Source organism: Quercus lobata, chromosome 4 (assembly GCF_001633185.2).
Source record: "Quercus lobata isolate SW786 chromosome 4, ValleyOak3.0 Primary Assembly, whole genome shotgun sequence".
Classification (NCBI taxonomy): domain Eukaryota; kingdom Viridiplantae; phylum Streptophyta; class Magnoliopsida; order Fagales; family Fagaceae; genus Quercus; species Quercus lobata.
The window spans coordinates 7,121,550-7,140,111 of NC_044907.1; the positions used below are offsets into that span (position 1 = coordinate 7,121,550).

At 35.3% G+C, this 18,562-nt stretch overlaps 2 protein-coding genes across 5 annotated transcripts; one reads left to right on the forward strand and one right to left on the reverse strand.

Moving 5' to 3' along the window:
* Positions 1-6,721: 6,721 nt before the first annotated feature.
* LOC115986625 (putative RING-type E3 ubiquitin transferase C3H69) lies at positions 6,722-14,478 on the reverse strand. 4 transcript variants are annotated; one of them, XM_031109836.1, is made up of 9 exons: positions 14,279-14,478; positions 13,346-13,433; positions 12,442-13,235; positions 12,015-12,084; positions 8,760-8,784; positions 8,561-8,649; positions 8,401-8,461; positions 7,853-7,939; positions 6,722-7,175 (listed from the first exon to the last, which is right to left on the reverse strand). In XM_031109836.1, exons 1-6 carry the CDS (start codon positions 14,287-14,289, stop codon positions 8,594-8,596), a joined length of 1,044 nt encoding a protein of 347 aa, XP_030965696.1. In that variant the 5' UTR covers positions 14,290-14,478; the 3' UTR covers positions 6,722-7,175; positions 7,853-7,939; positions 8,401-8,461; positions 8,561-8,593. The 4 variants fall into 4 exon arrangements, with proteins under 4 accessions (XP_030965696.1, XP_030965695.1, XP_030965694.1 ...); XM_031109835.1 differs by lacking the exon at positions 8,760-8,784 and having other exon boundaries at positions 6,722-7,160; positions 14,279-14,477; XM_031109834.1 differs by lacking the exon at positions 8,760-8,784 and having other exon boundaries at positions 14,279-14,477.
* A 640-nt stretch (positions 14,479-15,118) lies between these two features.
* Positions 15,119-15,799, forward strand: LOC115984488. Its single transcript, XM_031107510.1, has 2 exons — positions 15,119-15,304; positions 15,368-15,799. The coding sequence occupies exons 1-2, from the start codon at positions 15,119-15,121 to the stop codon at positions 15,797-15,799; spliced, it is 618 nt and encodes a 205-aa protein (XP_030963370.1).
* The last annotated feature ends 2,763 nt before the right edge of the window (positions 15,800-18,562 follow it).

Here is an 18,562-nt window from a genome sequence, read left to right on the forward strand (position 1 = left end):
CTTTTCATTGTACACTGTACTATTTCTTTGTCTTAATAAAAGATGAGTTTATTTCTTTCTAAATATTTTTCCTCTCGGCAGCAATTACTTTGTGAATGAATATTAAATATACGTTTGCCTTTAATGATGCTTGGAGCAGAAAAATGCCTTAAAACAAATTCCTACTGGTTTAAACTTACTGACATTATCAAGTATAACAATGGTAATCCTCAATAAATTAAACTCTTAGAACTAACCGGGATAATGGCCAAGCGTTGTGCGATGCATGCTAGACAAATGTCCGAGAGCGATAAACTTCTAAATAACTCATCCGAGAGGGTAGCCGAGCAGTGAGGGACCTCAATCGTGTTTTTGGTAGCATATTGCTCTATGTTGCGTCAATCCCTTTGGTACTGAGGATCCGAGGGTAGACTGGGGAATCCATTCAGTATAGGGATTAACCCAACTGTTAATGGGTAGTTCTCTTCGGATATATTCTAAGGTTCATGTAATAATAATTTTTTAAGTACTTGGTTTCCCCATGGGCTTGAGTCCGAGAACCATGCAAGGCCTTGGTTCTGTCCAAAACTTATAAGATTTCTTTTTTGTACTTGGTTTCCCCATAGGCTTGAGTCCGAGGACCATGCAAGGCCTTGGTTCTGTCCAAAACTTGTAAGATTTCTTTTTTGTACTTGTTTATTTTTCGACCATAAGCCCCTATACCAGGGCGGGGAGAGTCGGCTTGAGGCCGGAAGCCCTTAGAGATGCCCGCGCCCTTAGCACTGCAAGGCATAGCCCCTAGCAGAAGTTTATGTCGGAGCAACAACTGTATGTCGTCGGAGACGGAGGAAACCCCAGGAATTTCTGCTTGCTAGAGAGTTGACTCCACCGCCACCTGCGCCAACGCGCAAGCCTTCCCACAGACGGCGCCAATTGTAAGGACACGATTTTTACGACCCAAGGATGGCGTTGGGCTCGTGTGTAAAGGGTCTAAACAATATGATTTGTAGAGAGAGGGTTTGGAAAGGCATGCCATTGGGCGCTGGACGGTGGTTTGATCCGGATTTTCATGGAAACCCAGGCGAAGATGAATTTGGCCCAAAGGGCCATACCTTACATGGATGGGGTTTGAAAGGTCCGTCTCCTCGGACTTGGTCCGAGTAGCGTCTCCTCCTCCACCGTGGGTCACAGTCCCCCCCCCCCCTTCCTTTTGGGTCTCCCCCTTTTATATTGGTATTTTCTCCCGTTCCTTAGATACGTGTCAGTTTCTCCTTATTTGGGGTGGTTACTCGTCTTATCAACCCTCCCGTCGGAGTGGTTGGGGAAGAGCTGGATAGCATGGTGCGAGTATGGGTTTGTCAGGCGATGGGCTCCACATTAAGGTGCTGGCAGCCTTTTCCCCTGCGCTGCTCCTGTGCTGAATCTGTCCTTTTCTTTGGGAGTTTTGCGAGGTGTCGGGCATAGAGTCGTCCTCGGCCACATCCTTGGCCTTCAAGGAGCTTTTATTGTGTGTCTTTGAAGACAGGGCTCCTCAGCCTGGGCTTTGGGCCCTTAATGTGAAGTGGGCCGGGATTCCAATTTTCAGGCCCCACAATAAATTATATTTCAAGACCGAAAAGAATATTTTTGTCAAAATTATATGTTAGTCAAGAGTTTAAATCATCTACTTTCATATGATTTTCATGTCTGGAATTTTATAAAAGTAAGAAAGACCAATCTTTTTGTTATATTTTGCATCTAATTGTTCGATTGAAAATCTTACATTTTTAAGCAATTAAGTGAGGTGAGAGCCATAGCTAGCCCCTAGTCTATCATGTATAACAACACCACAAAAACAAGTGAGACAGAGAATGAGAGTGAGATCATGGGTGATGAGATTTTTGGTTTTTTTTTTTTTTAATACAAAATATTAAAATTTAAATATAGTTGGTTACTGTTCAGTCTGGTCCAGTCCATTATGGGACCACGACCGAAAACATACGACACTGTAATACAAGTGTGACATTTAGTAATGCACGTGGCACCTATAAACAACGTCATGTTCATGGTCAAGAGATGTATTCATGTTCTCTTTTCTATGTATTAATGTTGTAAGTGCTAAAAAATTGATGGCTCAAGCCCACTGAGAATAGTGAGGCCCTTACCTTAAAATTAAGCCCAAAACAATATAATTTGTATAGAGAATGGGAAGAAGATTATGATGTAAGTTTAATTAAGTTTAGGTCTAAGGCCGAAGATCCAAGCAAGAATGGAAGAAATTGATTCAAAGAGTAATTAATATTAATACTATCCTTGGGTCAGTTTGAGGATGAGTTCTTATACAAGAATTCTATGTAAGTCTTAAGCTCTGTCCTCCACTACTATTCCAGTCCTTATCTTCTTAATCATGTTCTCTTAGAAAAATCCCAAGGTCCCTTTAATTGGGGAGTTCCCCTCTCTTTTATACACTCTTTCCTTTGCATTCTAGCCCTCCACTTGTATATTTCAAGGCTTTCCTTAGGACATTTGTCCCATCAAAGTTCTGTTGAAGGTGGTAAAAGGGGCTACTTAGCTGTGAATTTACTGTTCAGGTGTCATTTCTTCATTAATGCAGCTAATAAAGTTGTTGCTATGAATTTAATGCGGAGGTAGTAGGTAAGCTTTTACAGGAAACTTCTCCCAGCTGCCTTGGCCCTCTCCTAGAAGGCTACTTCTCCCACTCGGGCGCTCACGAGAAATTGTGCACCTTCCCATCCTCTTCTCGGGTTGAAGGTGCTTTACAAATGAATCGATGAAGGACATATCGCTCCTAGTCCTCCTCATCCTCGAACCCCCACAAATGTATTCGTGTTCTTCTTTTTTCTTTCCACACACTATTAAAACATTTATAAAACATGGACATGAACTTATCTATACTATATATAAGAGGATTCCCTTCTTTAAATTGAACTTTTATATGATTAAAAAATACCCTCATTGATGAAGGGTAACTTCTCTTAAAAATTGGGTCATAAATGTCAAACAAATAACCAATCTATCTATACTTTCTACAACACCTATAGCTACTATCCTTTTAAATTCAAAAAGAGAAATCTTAAAATTTAGGTTTTTTTTCCCCTTAATGTTAATCTTTTTATTCCCTAAAATTTGGCATTTTTTTTTAATTCCTTTTTCATCCAAATAAAACACCACTATTTTTTTTTTTTTTTACTAAGAAAACTCCTACACTTTTAAACACACATTCAAAAAAAAAATTACAGTTACTGCTTAAAAATTTAAAAAAAAAAAAAAAAAAAAAGCCTTTGAGCACGTGCAATGCGAATGCATAGAGGCTAGTAAATTATAAGCATATTTTTGTACACTAATTAGTAATTAATGATTAGAATGCTACATTTTGATACAGAATAATATCTAGTCCTTGTTAAGTTGCATATATGTGGACACATTTTTAAACAAAATAGATACACAATGTAGCAAACTATTAAAATCCCAGGTGCTAAACAAAATAGCAATCGATGTAAAAAATAATTTCAAAATTATAATGAAGATATAACTAAATCTCCTATGGTTCATCCAAGGCAGGTTTCTTCTGTCACTTCAAAAAAAAAAAAATGTTCATAAATTATCCCTCTGGTCTTCCATGCGTTCAACATGTTAGATTCGGCTTAGAAGCATGATCTTTCACAACCTATCCAACGCTCACTACTACTATTTGAGAAGAAAGTTTCATTAAAGCGAAATCTAAAACCATGAGAGAAAAGAAAGCTATTTTTCTAAGATCTAATCTATTTTTTTATTAAAAAATAAAAAACAAAAAACCATTGCTTAAAACTACAATGACATATATGCCCTTTTGTAGAAAAAATTTGTAAACTAACGATATGGTGTTGGTCACTTCTGGAGTAAGGCAAGATCTAGAGTCCAATCCCAATCCAAATGAACCCAAACATATTAAATATAAAGCATAATTTTTTTTTTTTTCATTTCTACTATCAAGTTTATTTTATGAATTTGTACAATGCTTTTTTTATCTTTATTTTTAAAAAAAAAAAAAATCAATTTGTACTACTATATACCTTAAAATGATCATTGAATTTTGAGTCATTGTCTTTGTCTCCAGGATTTTGAAAATCATTGCTCTGTTTATGAATGAGCTTAGACACTAAAACTAGTGCTAGCACCATCACACCATGCCAAGTGATGAGGTATGTATTTGTAAAAACTGTTGTTTTGAAGAGAATTTGGTTTTTGTTCAATCCAGATATAGCAAGTTTTAATTCTTAACAGAAGACATGAATTAGAATTTTGTGGTTGAAGACGTTATGGCTAGAGATATTATTAGAATGAGTTTGAATAAGCCTGAAACCCAAACTATCTGAGCTAACTATAATTATTGAATCTATTTGAGAAATAACTAATATATATATCAAGAAAAATTTAGACCATTAGTGGAATTAGCTGCTTTCCCCCTTTGTTTTTGTTCTAATTTGTATATAAACTGAAAAATGCGTTTATATCTTCATTTTTGTAACTTCAATGATGCTACCATGTTCTACAAAGAACCTACATCTTTCTTTTCTTTCTGAAATCTTAGCATTTCAAGTATCTATGTTTTTGGATTTTTATTTTTTAAAATGGAAACATTCACATTTTTTATTAATACCTGTAAACCTAACGTAATTATGTTACTAAACCCCATGTTTGTATGTACAAAATAAAAATGTTGCAGGTGGATAGTATTGTTAAAGAAGCTTAAAATTTTGCAAAAGGAAGACAAGGAAAAGAGGGATGCCATAGACAAAAAGAACCAAGCTGACTCAGTTTTGTACCAAACTAGAAGCAACTAAAAGAGCTGGGAGACAATGTTCCTAGCTAGACAAGTAGAATGTAGAGGCTAAAGTGAATAATGATGTCAAGGATGCCATTCTAGTGGATCTACCCAAGCCGTTAATGATGCAATGGCTGTCCTGAATCAAGTAATTATGTAACTCTGATGGTCAATGTTGATGTGAGTCATGTGACTTTGAATTGGGTTGTCTGTTAGCTTTTTTCGGATTGACCTCTTTGCATGGACGGCAACTATTGTTTAGCCTTGAATTATATTAAAAGTTGAGAGAGAACTCTGTGATATAGAGTTATTTGGGTCTAATGGGGTTTGGGTTTGTGAGAGTGGTCCTACACCACCTTTGTACTCTCCATAGTTGTTAGTGAAACTTGTTGTCGCCTGTGGATGCAGGCCAAAGACCGAATCATGTAAATCTATAGTGTTCTCTCTTGTCTGTGGTTGGCTATTTTTCTTTCGGGATTTTTTTTTTCTTCATAATATTTGTGTGTGAGATCTTTCTAAAGACATAATATTATGTGGGAGTGCTATCCGGATAACCTTTCCCGCAATAGTCAATCTATAGCCAGTCCAGCCAACTCAGTGTTGGGTTGCTTCTGGCACTACACTTGGGTCATTTAGATTAAATGAAAAAACAACAAAATGGCGATAATCTAATCAATGCAAATTTTACTGATAGCGAGTAACTCATAGAACTTCTATTCTAACCATGCACACTTGTGTAATTTCTATGTTAGTTTGTACAGCCTATGTTGCTTGTGATTTTGCAAAGTATGGTTATGGTGTGTATATTTTCAATTTGATTTAGAGAGTGGTTAGTTGTTAATGGCATAAAAGTTGGCAGACGGTTTAGTCTCTTCTACGGCTAGTTTATATATATATATATATATATATATATATATATATTGCTGAATAATATGAATGGATCCAATAACATTTAGGGTGTTGCCTTCAACAAAAATGTAGTCCAAACTCCAAACCAGCATATAATGCTCTAGAAACAACCAAGAGTGTCGCTTCGACTTCAGCCCAAAAAGGATCACCTTTTACATCGATCCTAGATTCTCAGTCCATGCATGAGTGATGTTGCCTAAATGGTTTCGGCAAATTGCAGCAAGTTATACATTGTTTCACAACAGCATCGGATTTTAAGGTCAAGAGGATTCTAACTTTCAAATATTTCACAAGGTTTGTATTTGTAATATCTTAAAGCAGCCCCCAATTAAAGTTTTTTTTATGTATAATAGATTGGTCTAATAAGATCGAATTGTGAAACTACAAATTGAGAGCATTTTGAAGGCACAAACAAGCACATTTCAAGTCTTTTGCGACTATTGCATATGCACTTGTCACCTTCTCAGTTCTAATCAACTCAAGATTTCTATGTAAGGAGGCAGCCTGTAAACCAATGGCACCTAGAGGTTTTAATTGATTATCTCACTTTCTACTTTGATTCTCATTCTTAAGATTTAAAAGGTTTTATTTGTCCACAGACAGTTAAAATGTTCTACACCTGGTGTTTTCGTCAAATCTTGTTAATTTTTTTTACGTGTTTTAAAAAAATCATATCACAAAGATGAAGTTTTCATTTCTAAAAAAATAGTCTTGTTTCTATTTTGATTCCCAAGATATGCATTTCGTTCAACAGACATGGAAAACATAACCAAAACAGATTGATGAGGGACATTATAAATTTTATGGGCAAATTAGAAATGTAGAATCCTAGCTAGATTATATTTCAAGCCAAAAAGAATATTTTTGCCTAAATTATACATTTATCAAGAGTTTAATCTCCATTCATATATTTTTCATGACTAGAATTATACAATTAAAAACGGCTTAAGTTTTTATTACATTTTGCACTGAAACGTTCATTTTAAAACTCTTGCCATTTTTGAGCTAGTAAGCAGGGAGAGGGCGAGAGAGGAAGCTAATATTGTATAACAAGTGATATAAGTGTCTGTAAACGCTATTGATTTTAGGGAGCTCTTAACCCCATTTACATCCCGCAAGATGCAATGTCCTCAAACAGCAGGAAAATTCAGATTAGAATACAAAAGACCTCAGACAATGTTGCCCAGAACATGTCATCACAGCTCCATATTGACAAGAATGGAAGCCAGAAAAAACAATTATATAAACAGTTCCAAATATATCACTGTTGGTGAGGGAACCATACAGCTAGGTAACAGCACGGCTATTTGCACGTCCATTACTAAAAATCATTATCCCATAAATAGACAGCTGATGAGAACTCTCTCAAACATACCCATCAAATGCATGACGATTTTTATTACTTTGATAGAAGATGCACCTTGATAAATAGTATACCATGCCCAACACTCCATGTTCTGGTCCCCTCCAGCAAGAAAATCTGGGGTTTATGATAGCATTGAGAGATTCAGAGAAAGTGACTAAAAAATATTACATAAAAAAAATAAAAAATAAAAATAAAAAAACAATTTCTTCATCTTGACTTTTTCCTGTCGTTTTTTTTAATCATAAATTAATTAAAAAGAAGTGACATGGAGAAAGAATTCCTAGGATTCACAGATTTGTAGAAGAATCTTGAAACCTGATTGGTACGGTAAATGTAAATCCTAACAAAAGCTTATGACCTATAATAAGCTATTACTGCATATTTCATTTGGCATGAGTTGTAAGAATCGCCCAATATTTTCGTGTCAATCCAAGTTAACAATATAAACTTAGAAATAAGAACCAATCATCAAGTCAAATACCAAGGTCAAACCCACAACTTGTTACTTTTTGTGTTAAGGCACTTGACATTGCACCAAAACCCAACCTCTAAATCACTTTGTTGGACCAAAAAAATACTGAAACCTAAAATTCCCAACACCCATAACAGGTAGAATCAAACATCTCACCATTGAAAGGTGAATAAATACAACTAGGAAGCAGAGGCAATGGAACCAAAATATATATTTGTAAAGCAAAGAGACATTGAAGGTCACTTCTGGGGTCCAACTGAGCAACCATCAACTTACACAAATCTTAGAAAAGCAAATAAATATCTCTATTGCATCATACCTCAAAAACAACTGGAGTGCCACACTGGCATTTGAAAAGAACTCAGCAATTGAAGTGGCGCATGATTTCTCCATATCATTAGATATCCTGCAATATGAATACAGGTTCAAGCAATTAAGAGATTTTTTGCAATTGATGAAACTGGTGCAATTGATAACCAGTTTTTTGGCAAAACCACAGTGCTAAGGTGGTATTATAAGTTTATAACCATCAAGACAATCATTTAGATTCAGTGAGTATGAGAGCATGCCATCATTGAAAACTTTCCTGATGGCCAACAAAGCCATTATTTGTCAAAGACTGATATTTTTTGCTCAATATACCTAGCATGTCAATGACTGCTAATGCATTCCAAGTAGAGGTCAGGTAAAACCCTTGCACCACGGGTATACAGTATACAAATTAACTTTTATTTATTAGTTTGAGCTCTTGTTGGAATAAAAAATTTCCTAAAATTAAGGAACATCAAAAAATTAATCCACATGTCAAGTCCTAATGTACAAATACTTGTACAGAAAGCAGAATCCAAGTCATAACTTCATACTTACTCTAGACTATAATACAGCATCTGTTCACCTTATACGCATGTTACCAAGGAACTCTGACAGCCTGGCAATAACCAAAACTCAGTGAGCATGGGAGTATGAAATTATTTAAGGGAAAAAAAAATGGACCGAGTAGAATAACAACAAAAGGTACAGACAAAACCTAATATTTTTAGCTATCACAGCTTCTCCATCTTCAGACCCAAGATGACGTAGAACTACCTCCTCTAGACGGCCATCTCGATATGCATGCTGCAATAAGAGAACATCCACGCAGAAAAACCTAATGAGGCTCTGAACTTATTACATTGCATGCAACCCCCATAACCAAAATAGGGGAAATAAAAAGCAGATGCATATACTTTCAAGCTGAGAAGGCTCATAAACCTGTACAGAGAAAAATGATGCAGCACAGAAAATGAGTACATTTGTAACATGACATACAAGTCACAAAGATGAGCCTTCTGTAACAACCCATATTTGCAAACAAACAACTTCATAAAGCAAGTCCACAGAACCCTTTACTGAAGGTTTTTAAAAAGAAGCTCAACAAGCTTAGTAACCCCTCTTCCACTCATGGGAAAGAAATATAACAAATATAACATTATACACCACAGTGGCAATCACTTCACCGGCCATGTTTGTCAAATGTCTTAAAATATCAAACTGTAAGGAGCATAAACTCACTAAAAAGAGAAAATGTGTAAAAGGAAGACCTTCAAACAGAAAATTGAAGTGTACATGTCAAACTACAAGAAAGTTCTTTGCTTACAAAGTATCCAAGGAAACTGAGCACCATTAATGACAAACATAAAATTATTATGTGCTCCAGCAATCAAATATCTACCAAAGAACCTACACTTCCAGGCTTATTGACATCAACATTGGATAATGCCAGTAATCATCCCAAGCAGAAACAATCTAACCCCAGCAGGGAACCAAGATATCAATTATAAATAATAGTATCTTGTCATAATATAGAGTTCAAAAACTACAAGCAAGTCTTTCTGCTGATGCAAAGAGTAGTAGGCTGACAAAATGCCAACATGGCAATGTTTAGAAAATCCCCACAGACAATCAACATGATTACAACTGGCTATGTCTAGTAGCTCATGGGCTATAAAAATCTTCTTCATCACTTGATGAGTCAGATGTATCCAGAATCAGATCCCTTAATAAAAGAGCCATCTCCAAGGATGTTAATTCTTCCATGGGGTCGAGAGCTGTCTCGGAGGCTGTTAATTCTTCTATGGAGTTGAACATATCAAACAGGTCATCCACAAAACCAGATCTTCGTGGAGGGGGCCTTCGTGGAGGGGGCCTGTGATGTCTCCAAGTGTATGAGCCTGGCTTGACCTTATGCTGGAACACAACAAACATTCTACCCATTAAAGGAGTCATAAAGCTAACCCTCTCCTAGATGGAAGTAAATTACAAACAAAAGGTGTATAATTCTTGGAACAGCATTGACTAGAAGCCATTCTGACAGCAACTCTAGGAACATCAATAATACAACTGCCACAAAAAAGAAGAAGAAATAGACCGTTTGTGCCCCACCTATACTTATCGATAAAGCCAGAAAATAAACCAGACTCAGAAAAACAAGCACAAAAGAGAGAGAGTGTGAGAGAACAAAATTGTCACATTGTTTTAGAAAATGTTAATTTGCTATGCTCGCCTTTGGTGAGGTAAGCAATTTGTAATTTTGTAGATGATTATATCAGTTCCTGGCACAGAATAAAGATATGGGACACTTGAAATGCACAATGTAGCAACCAACTGTCTCTTATGCGGATTGGTACCTCCCAAGCACATACGTGCTTGGGGTACAGGGAAGGGAGGGGTTCAGGTAGTAGCATTAGGATTTCTAACCAATTAAAAAAAAAAAATATATATATATATATATATATACACACTAATAATAATAAACCGAAGCAAGAAAGGAGCATGTTCAATAGGGAAACTTGGGAGGCCTTAGTGAAAAGCAAACAGGAAAGTACCACTAGTACCATAACATCCTTAGTGACATAGGGTTACACTGGTGCTTCGGGTATAATCTGGCAAGATGGGGATATGAAATGCAAATGTCTGAATTACAGGCAAAAAACGTCCTGAGGTGCTGGCAGTTGCAGGTTATTGGTTACTCGGTGCTAATAAGAACAAGAGTAAGATGTAAGTTGTGAAGATGAGGGGTGGTATTCCAATCTGGGTGGTCACGGTGTTGGTAGAGATGGTATCGACATAGTCAAGTGAAAGGGTATATTCTCTTTTCTAGGTATTATTTTATTCATGTTGTTAAAAGTATGTGGTTAAATGATAAAATTTACCATATCCCAATAGCTTAAGCTTTACCATATCCCAATAGCTTAAGCTTAAGCTTAAGCTTTTGGGGCAATCAGTAATTTAACACATGTTCTTTTTTTCTTTCCACACTATTAATAAATTTACAAAACAAGGACATGAGCTTATAACTTATAAGCTTATTTGTGTACACTAATTAGTAATTTATGATTAGAATGCTACATATAGATACATAATAATACCCTACTCCCTGTTTAGGTTGCATATATGTAGACACAGGTTTAAACAAAATAGATACACCATGTAGCAAACCATTAAAATCCCAGGTGCTAAACAAAATAGCAATCAATGTAAAATATAATTTCAAAATTATAAATAATACATAACTAAATCTCCTATGGTTCATCCAAAGCAGGTTTCTTCTGTAACTTCAAAAAGAAAAAAAGTTAATAAATTATCCCCTGGTCTTCCAGTCACCACTAAGCAAGCCCAGTTAATCACAACAGGCTTTGTTTTGCTGTTGAGATGCAACCCAAAACAATAATAACACTAAAGACAACAGCATCACAACAATAATACATCAAATCATCATTAAAGGTTATGATGTAGTACTGTTTTCCAAAGCCAGGTTGATCCAATAAAAAATACTTATCTCAATAATCTAGGATGCATACTAATATACCAAAAAGGAGGACCATTCTGATATGTGAAACAAAAAGGTGAACGCCGTAGGCCATGTTCACTGGAATGTGGAATGATGTGAGAAGGATTGTATATAATTGTATAGATGATTTCCTTAGAAGTAAGAAAGTTGTATGATTTTGATATCAGTCATTATGTTTCTTTAGAAAAAGGAAGAGAAGGGAAGAAATGATATGAAATTTTCAGATTTCCAAACTTGTATATCTGAACTAAAGCATAACTTATCTTATATTCTTGTGTAAAACACCATTGTGTTCAATTAAGCAACGGAGAATGCATTCAACTACTCAAAAGATAATTAAAAGAAAACCAAAAAGAAAAAACAAGTCATCAACCAACAAAATGCAAAATACAACAATTATAGAAAACCACCACATCTTCACAGCAAAATCCCAGAAGATCAAGAATCAATGAGACATAAATCTTTACTAACACAGAATAATAAATTTCCAGGTAGTAAAGGATGCTTACAATAACCATTACACTAAAGAGAATCAAATTTGATTATATGTATAGCATTCAAGTAAAACCATTGCACTTAAGATTAGTTAAACCAGAAACCTTTGAAAAATGAAAATCGCAATAACTATTTATCTTATTAACATTCACGTTACCTTATAAAAGCAACTACTCCCAAATGGGCAGTTTCCATTCCCAAAATCAAAGTGCTTGCAATCAATGGACCTGCAAGAAAGACAATAACAAATTACAAAACTGAGAACAACAATATGCGTTCACAATACTTCAATTGTTAGTTATCTAAATTGTTAATCAGTTTCTTGAATTTACTACCAACACTTTCAGGAAAATTGACTAAACAGTATCTGAAAGCCGCAAGTTCTCAAAAACTTTCTGATAGAATTTTCTCAACTAAACAAGAGAGTAGTAGTAGATGACTCCGTGTTACTAGAATGTTAGTGAATTACAACTCTACTAGAAGTATTTAAAGGGGGACACAAATCAAATTTGAAAATCAAAAACCAGAAACAGGATCACAAGTAACATGAAGGTCTATCATCTAGACAAGAGTTAAGAAATTACTTGAGCTTTGCCTTGTAGCTATCAACAATGTCCTGCTTCTCTTCCTTCGAAGAATACCAAATGACACTTGGAATAACAAAGTATGATAACTTACGACAAATTGGGCATGCCCTCAATGCACTATTGACATCCATCCCAGAGGTTGGAGAACTACTACGCCAATTCCTAATGCAGGATATACAGAATGGATGGTCACATTCTGACAGCAACCCAAACTTCCGTTCTGCTGCCGTGGGCTTCGAGAGAACACGTTCTAGACAAACACTGCATTCTATTTCTTGACTATGTTTTAATGCCTCCAAGTGCTTTTGCTTTTTCTCACATGATTTCAAATGCTCCTCTCTTTCCTCAGGTCTGAAAGGATGCAAGCAATGTTTTCCACATGTGGGACATAAGTCACCATGTAAATGAGGGCATTTTTCTCCTCGGGGACAATTACCGGCAGCAGCAAATGAACAGATGGGACGGTCAGATGGTCTAATACTGCTAGCTTCCCCAATATCCCAGTCATCTAGAGAATCGTGGTGCCCATACTCTTGATTCCAGGCAGGTTTAGTAGGAGGAATGAAAGGTCTACTTGAAGCAGATAGCTCCATAGGACTTCCTGGGACAGGCGTTAGACCACCTAATACAGATCTAGTACTATTACCCGGAGGAACAATATCTGAAACGAGAGATTGGCGTGCATTTGTTGATGAAGATGAAGCAGAAGAATGGCTTCGAGAAGCTTTAACATGTTCGTATCTGCAACGACTACCATATGCACAAAGTCCTTTCTGATAATAGGTGCAAATCTGTGACCAAAAAAGCCAGCAAGAGTCAATGATAAAGAAAGAAGGAAACCTTACTAAATGAAAATTAATGGGCAAATATAATGAAATCAAGCTGAGATCAAAAGATTTACGTTATGTGGGGGATCCTTCCAATCATGTGAAAACTCACAATGCTCCCCTTTCAGACACGCCCCATGAGCAAAGAACTTGCAGAGAACCCTGCAGGAGCAAGAAAAATCAAAGATCATAAAAATTCCAATCATCTTCAACCCCAAAAATAAATAAATCAATTAATTTCTATATAACCCCTACCCCACCCAATTTAGGTGTCCCATAGAAAAAAAAAGAATCCTGATTACAAAATCTTCATTTCAGCTCCCAAATCTTCTTTGCCACCAAACAAAAGTCAGAAACTTCAACCAAAAAAAAAAAAATCTTTTTTTCTTAAGAAAAATTTTAAAATACATCAAAGTTACATGAATTGATCTTCCTCTTTAAACATTAATAATTCCTCACAAAAGGCAACCAATTAAACATAAAAACCCAACTCTCAAATTATCTTTGCCACCAAACAAAAGTCAGAAACTTCAACAACAACAACAAAAAAAAAAACTCTAACACATCAAAGTTACATGAATTGATAGCCATAGTCTTTCACAAAAGGTAACCACTTAAACATAAAAACCCAGCTCCCACATTTTCTTTGCAACCAAACAAAACTCAGAAACATCAAAAAAATTAAATCTTTTCGAAATACATCAACCTCATAAAAGCTAAGAACTTAAAACATACCCCAAAAAAAAAAAAAAAAACCATTCTTTTTTATTAAAGCACAGTAACAACAAGCATATAAGCACAAAATCAATTCAATTCCATACTCAACCAAGATCAAATTTTCACAAAATTGAACAAGAAAAAAATCGAAAATTAAAAATTAAAAATTAAAAAAATCAATCCAATCGCTATCAATGCCACAAAGATCAAAAACCAAGCATAGAATAATATCAAATTAAATTGAAAAAAAAAAAGAACAGAAAAAAGAATAGGATTGAAGAATCACTCACCTCTTGGACATGGATAGATATTGAGAGAGAGAGATAGAAAGAGAAAATTCGAAACCCTAAAGCTCGAGATCGAATTGATTTGAAATGAAGGGAGCTGAAAAGAGAAGAAAAAGAAAAGAGGAGAGAGATATAGAGAAAGAGAGAGTCTCTGTGAGAAGACTTAGGGCTTTTTGGCGGTACGTGTACTACTGTGTACGGTGTGTGAATTTTTTTTGGGGTTATTGGGTTTTGAGGTGAAATTATGGAAATGGCCCTTGGTGGGAAAAAGAGAGATAGAGTGTGTTGTTGGTTAAGAGTAGGGGTAGTAGTGGAATTGTGGTGAAGTTTTATTTTAAATGAATTTGATAGGATATGAACCTTTGCTTCTACTTTGTGATTGGTTGTGTATTGTTAAGACAGTAATTGGTTTGTGATGTTTGAAAAAAGTTTTTTTTTTTAATTACAATTATACACCTTTGTTGGAAATATGAGTAAAACATAAATTCGGTTTATTACATTAATTTTAATTATTTTTAGAAATATATTGTTGTTTGTATTTTATTGGTTACTACAATTATGTATTTAAATTTAATTGTTGAATCTAATGCATTATAGTTAAGGATTGTATCTAAGTTTTAACCTATTAATGAGTCTCTTCCAACAAAAAAGAACCTTTGCCGCAGGAAAATAATCACAAATGACACCTGTAATTTATGCCGGGACTACCCTGAAGATAGCATCCATGCTCTGTGGGAGTGCTATATGGTCAAAGAAATTTGGTGGAAAGAAGAGTTATGTAGGCCTTATATTTCAGAAAGATTTGTCAATTTCCAGGACCTCTTCTTGGGTATTCTTAACAGGATGGACTTTCAATTGGTTGAAAGATTTGCAATGATTGCCTGGTGTATTTGGTTCAAAAGAAATTCGTCTCGGATTGGTTCACCATCACTGCCCTTTTCTCAGATTCACTCGGATGCCATTGAACGGCTTCAGGAGTTCCAACAAGTCCAAGATATGCCCCTGGTTCCATTCCAGCCTCCAACTCCAGTTCGTTGGTCCCCTCCTCCCAATTCTTGGTGTAAAGCCAACTTTGATGGCGCCATCTTCTAGAAGCAATCTGCTGCGGGGTTGGGGGTAGTGCTCAGGGACCATGAAGGCAAAGTTATTGGAGCTCTCTCCGAACGTATTGCCTTACCTCCATCTGTTGAAGACGTGGAGGCTCTAGCTTGTAGGAGGGCGATCTTGTTTGCGATGGAACTTAATCTTCAGACAGTGATATTTAAAGGTGATTCTGAAATAATATCAAACTCTCTCAACTCAAGCGAAGCGTGCTTAGCCCCCTTTGGCCACCTGATTGAAGATGCTCGGCACCTGGCTTCTGGGTTTCAAGCTGTTGTCTTCGCTCATGTAAGACGAAAAGGGAACGGGGTAGCTGATAAATTGGCTAAGTTAGCCAGACAGTCCCATTCCCCCCAGATTTGGTTTGGCGACATCCATAGTGATGCCCATAATCTTGTAATGTTCGATAGTCTTTTCTGTTGACTTTTTGGTTGAATGAATGAATTCTTCTTTCTCAAAAAAAAAAAAAAAAAGACATCTTTTATAAAAAACAAAAAATTATTTTTATATATAAAAAAAGATAATACTTTGTTATAAGTAGAAGATAGAATATTTTTATATATATATATATATATATATTTTTAGAGATAATTACAACATGCTGCTAACCCTTTCCCCCCTAAACCCCCAAGCACTTTGTACATGTGGAGGTACCAATTCAACTATAAGGCCTTTGACTAATATTTTTATATTTTGTTTCTCTAGTCCGTAGTTATCTTCTCAACGGTTATCATGAGAGGCACAAATCATGTGATTAAAAAATTCCATAAAAGAATTCACACATGATTCTTCTAAATTTAAAATACAAAGTATTGTAAACTATAATCTCTCTCTCTCATCAAAGCTGACTAATGGTTCTAGGTAGGTTATATTTATTTGCCAGATATTTAGTATGAGAGGCACAAATTATGTGATTAAAAAACTTCCATGAAAGCATTCACACTCGACTCTTCATAAGCTAAAATACAAAGAGTTTTGTAACGTAGGCTCTCTCTCTCTCTCTCTCTCTCTCACACGCGTGCGCGCGCACACACACACACACACATCAATGTCGACTAGTGGTTTTGGGTTGATTATAGTTATCTGCCAGATGTTCAATATGAAAGGCACAAATAATGTGATTAAAAAGCTTCCATAGAAGCATTCACACTCGATTCTTTGAAAGCCAAAACAAAGAGTTTTGTAATGTAGACTCTCTCTCTCTCTCTCTCATCAATGCCAATTGTTGGTTCTGGGTCGATTATAGTTATTTGCTAGATGTTTAATATGAGAGGCACAAATCATGTGATTAAAAAGCTTCCATAGAAGCATTCACAATCAATTCTTCAAAAGCCAAAATACAAAGAGTTTTATAACATAAACTCTCTCTCTTTCTCTCTCTCTCATCAATGCTGACTATAGTTATCTGCTAGTTGTTCAATATGAGAGGCACAAATCATGTGGTTAAAAAGCTTCCATAAAAGCATTCACACTCGATTCTTCAAAAGCCAAAACAAAGAGTTTTATAACGTAGACTCTCTCTCTCATCAATGCCGACTAATGGTTCTAGGTCCATTATAATCATCTACTAGATCGTCAACATGAAAGGCACGAATCATGTAATTAAAAAGCTTCCTTAAAAGCATTCACACTCGATTCTTCGAAAGTAAAAATAGAGAGTATTGTAAACTCTCTCTCTCTCTCATAAACGATGACTAGTGGTTAATGGTCCACTATAGTCATATACAGAATGGTCAACATGGAAGGCACGAATTATGTGATTGAAAAGCTTCCATAAAAGCATTCACACTCAATTCTTCGAAATCAAAATAGATAGTATGGTAAACAAGAATCTCTCTCTCTCTCTCTCTCTCTCTCTCTTAATGTCTACTATAGTCATCTACTAGACAGTCAACATGAGAGGCACAATTGATGTGATTAAAAAACTTCATAAAAAAGCATTCACACTCAATTCTTAAAGTCAAAATAGGGAGAATTGTAAATTAGAATCTCTCTCTCTCTCTCATCAATGTCAACTAATGGTTTTGGGTCGACTATAGTCATCTACGAGATGGTTAGCACAAGAGGCAAAATCATGTGATTTAAAAGCTTCCATAAAAGCATTCACACTCGATTCTTTGAATTTCAAAATAAAGAGTATTTTAAACTAAAATCTCTCTCTCTCTCTCTCTCTCTCTCTCTCTCATCAATAGTATTGCTTGGGTCAATACTATTAGTTTGACATTGTTGAGTTGATACCGTCATCTATTCACTCATCAAGTTATATGGGAAAAATGGGTAAATACCCTTACTTTTAAAACTATGTAGGAAAATACCCCTGTTTTGAAACTATTTAGCAAAATATCCCTGTTTTTGAAATTTGATTTTAACAAAATCAAATTACAGGTAGAACTTGAGTTCTATGCATATTTTGCCACTTAAATTTTTTTTTTGAAAATTTAAATGAAATTTGACATTGCTAATTTCGAGTTCTACTTAACAATACACTTGGAATTTGATTTTAAGGATATCAAACCTATTAACCAACTTAAACATTTCAAAGTCAATTGAGCATCTACTTAAGCACGAGAATGGTCAATAGTAGTGGTATTATTGATATTAGCTAGGGTTATTAAACATACAAGACATGAGAGAGAGAGAGAGAGAGAGAGAGAGAGAGAGAGAGAGAGAGAGAGAGAGAGAGAGAGAGAGAGAGTATTAATGTCCACGTTACTTATTACATCATAGCAACCCAACTACCCTTCTTTGCAACCAAACATTAAGCTGAATTAGATACCTTAAAGCTTTAATTCATTCTTTTGATGAATTAGTTGATTTATCACTCAAGAATCATATACAATCAGTTCAAAACAATATAAAACACCAAAAAGAGAAGATACAAAATTGCACATATACAAAGCTACATACCAGGCTAGAGATGGTAGCAAATCAAGACACCAAAGGAAGGAAAAAAAAAAAGAAGATTTGTACAACAAAAACACAGCTCTAAATTGTGAGATACACTTTCAAAACTACAACTATACAAAAATTCAATTCTTTGAAGGGTACGAAACAACACAATACTGAACACCACAAAAAAATTCCATCACTTATTCATTTGAAATTAGAATTCCCCATAGATAGTAAACTATCATGTTGCAAAGGTACATGTGCAAGATTTTAAAACTATATTTCAATTTAACAAAA

Excerpts from the sequence above, each read along its gene's own strand:
- LOC115984488 (XM_031107510.1), top strand. The coding sequence starts at position 15,119 with ATGGACTTTCAATTGGTTGAAAGATTTGCAATGATTGCCTGGTGTATT. Across the intron at positions 15,305-15,367 it reads CATTCCAGCCTCCAACTCCA|AAGCAATCTGCTGCGGGGTT; the intron begins GTTCGTTGGTCC and ends GCCATCTTCTAG.
- LOC115986625 (XM_031109833.1), bottom strand. Across the intron at positions 13,236-13,345 it reads GGAAGGATCCCCCACATAAC|ATTTGCACCTATTATCAGAA; the intron begins GTAAATCTTTTG and ends TTTTGGTCACAG. Across the intron at positions 9,760-12,014 it reads GGAGTAGTTGCTTTTATAAG|CATAAGGTCAAGCCAGGCTC; the intron begins GTAACGTGAATG and ends GTTGTGTTCCAG.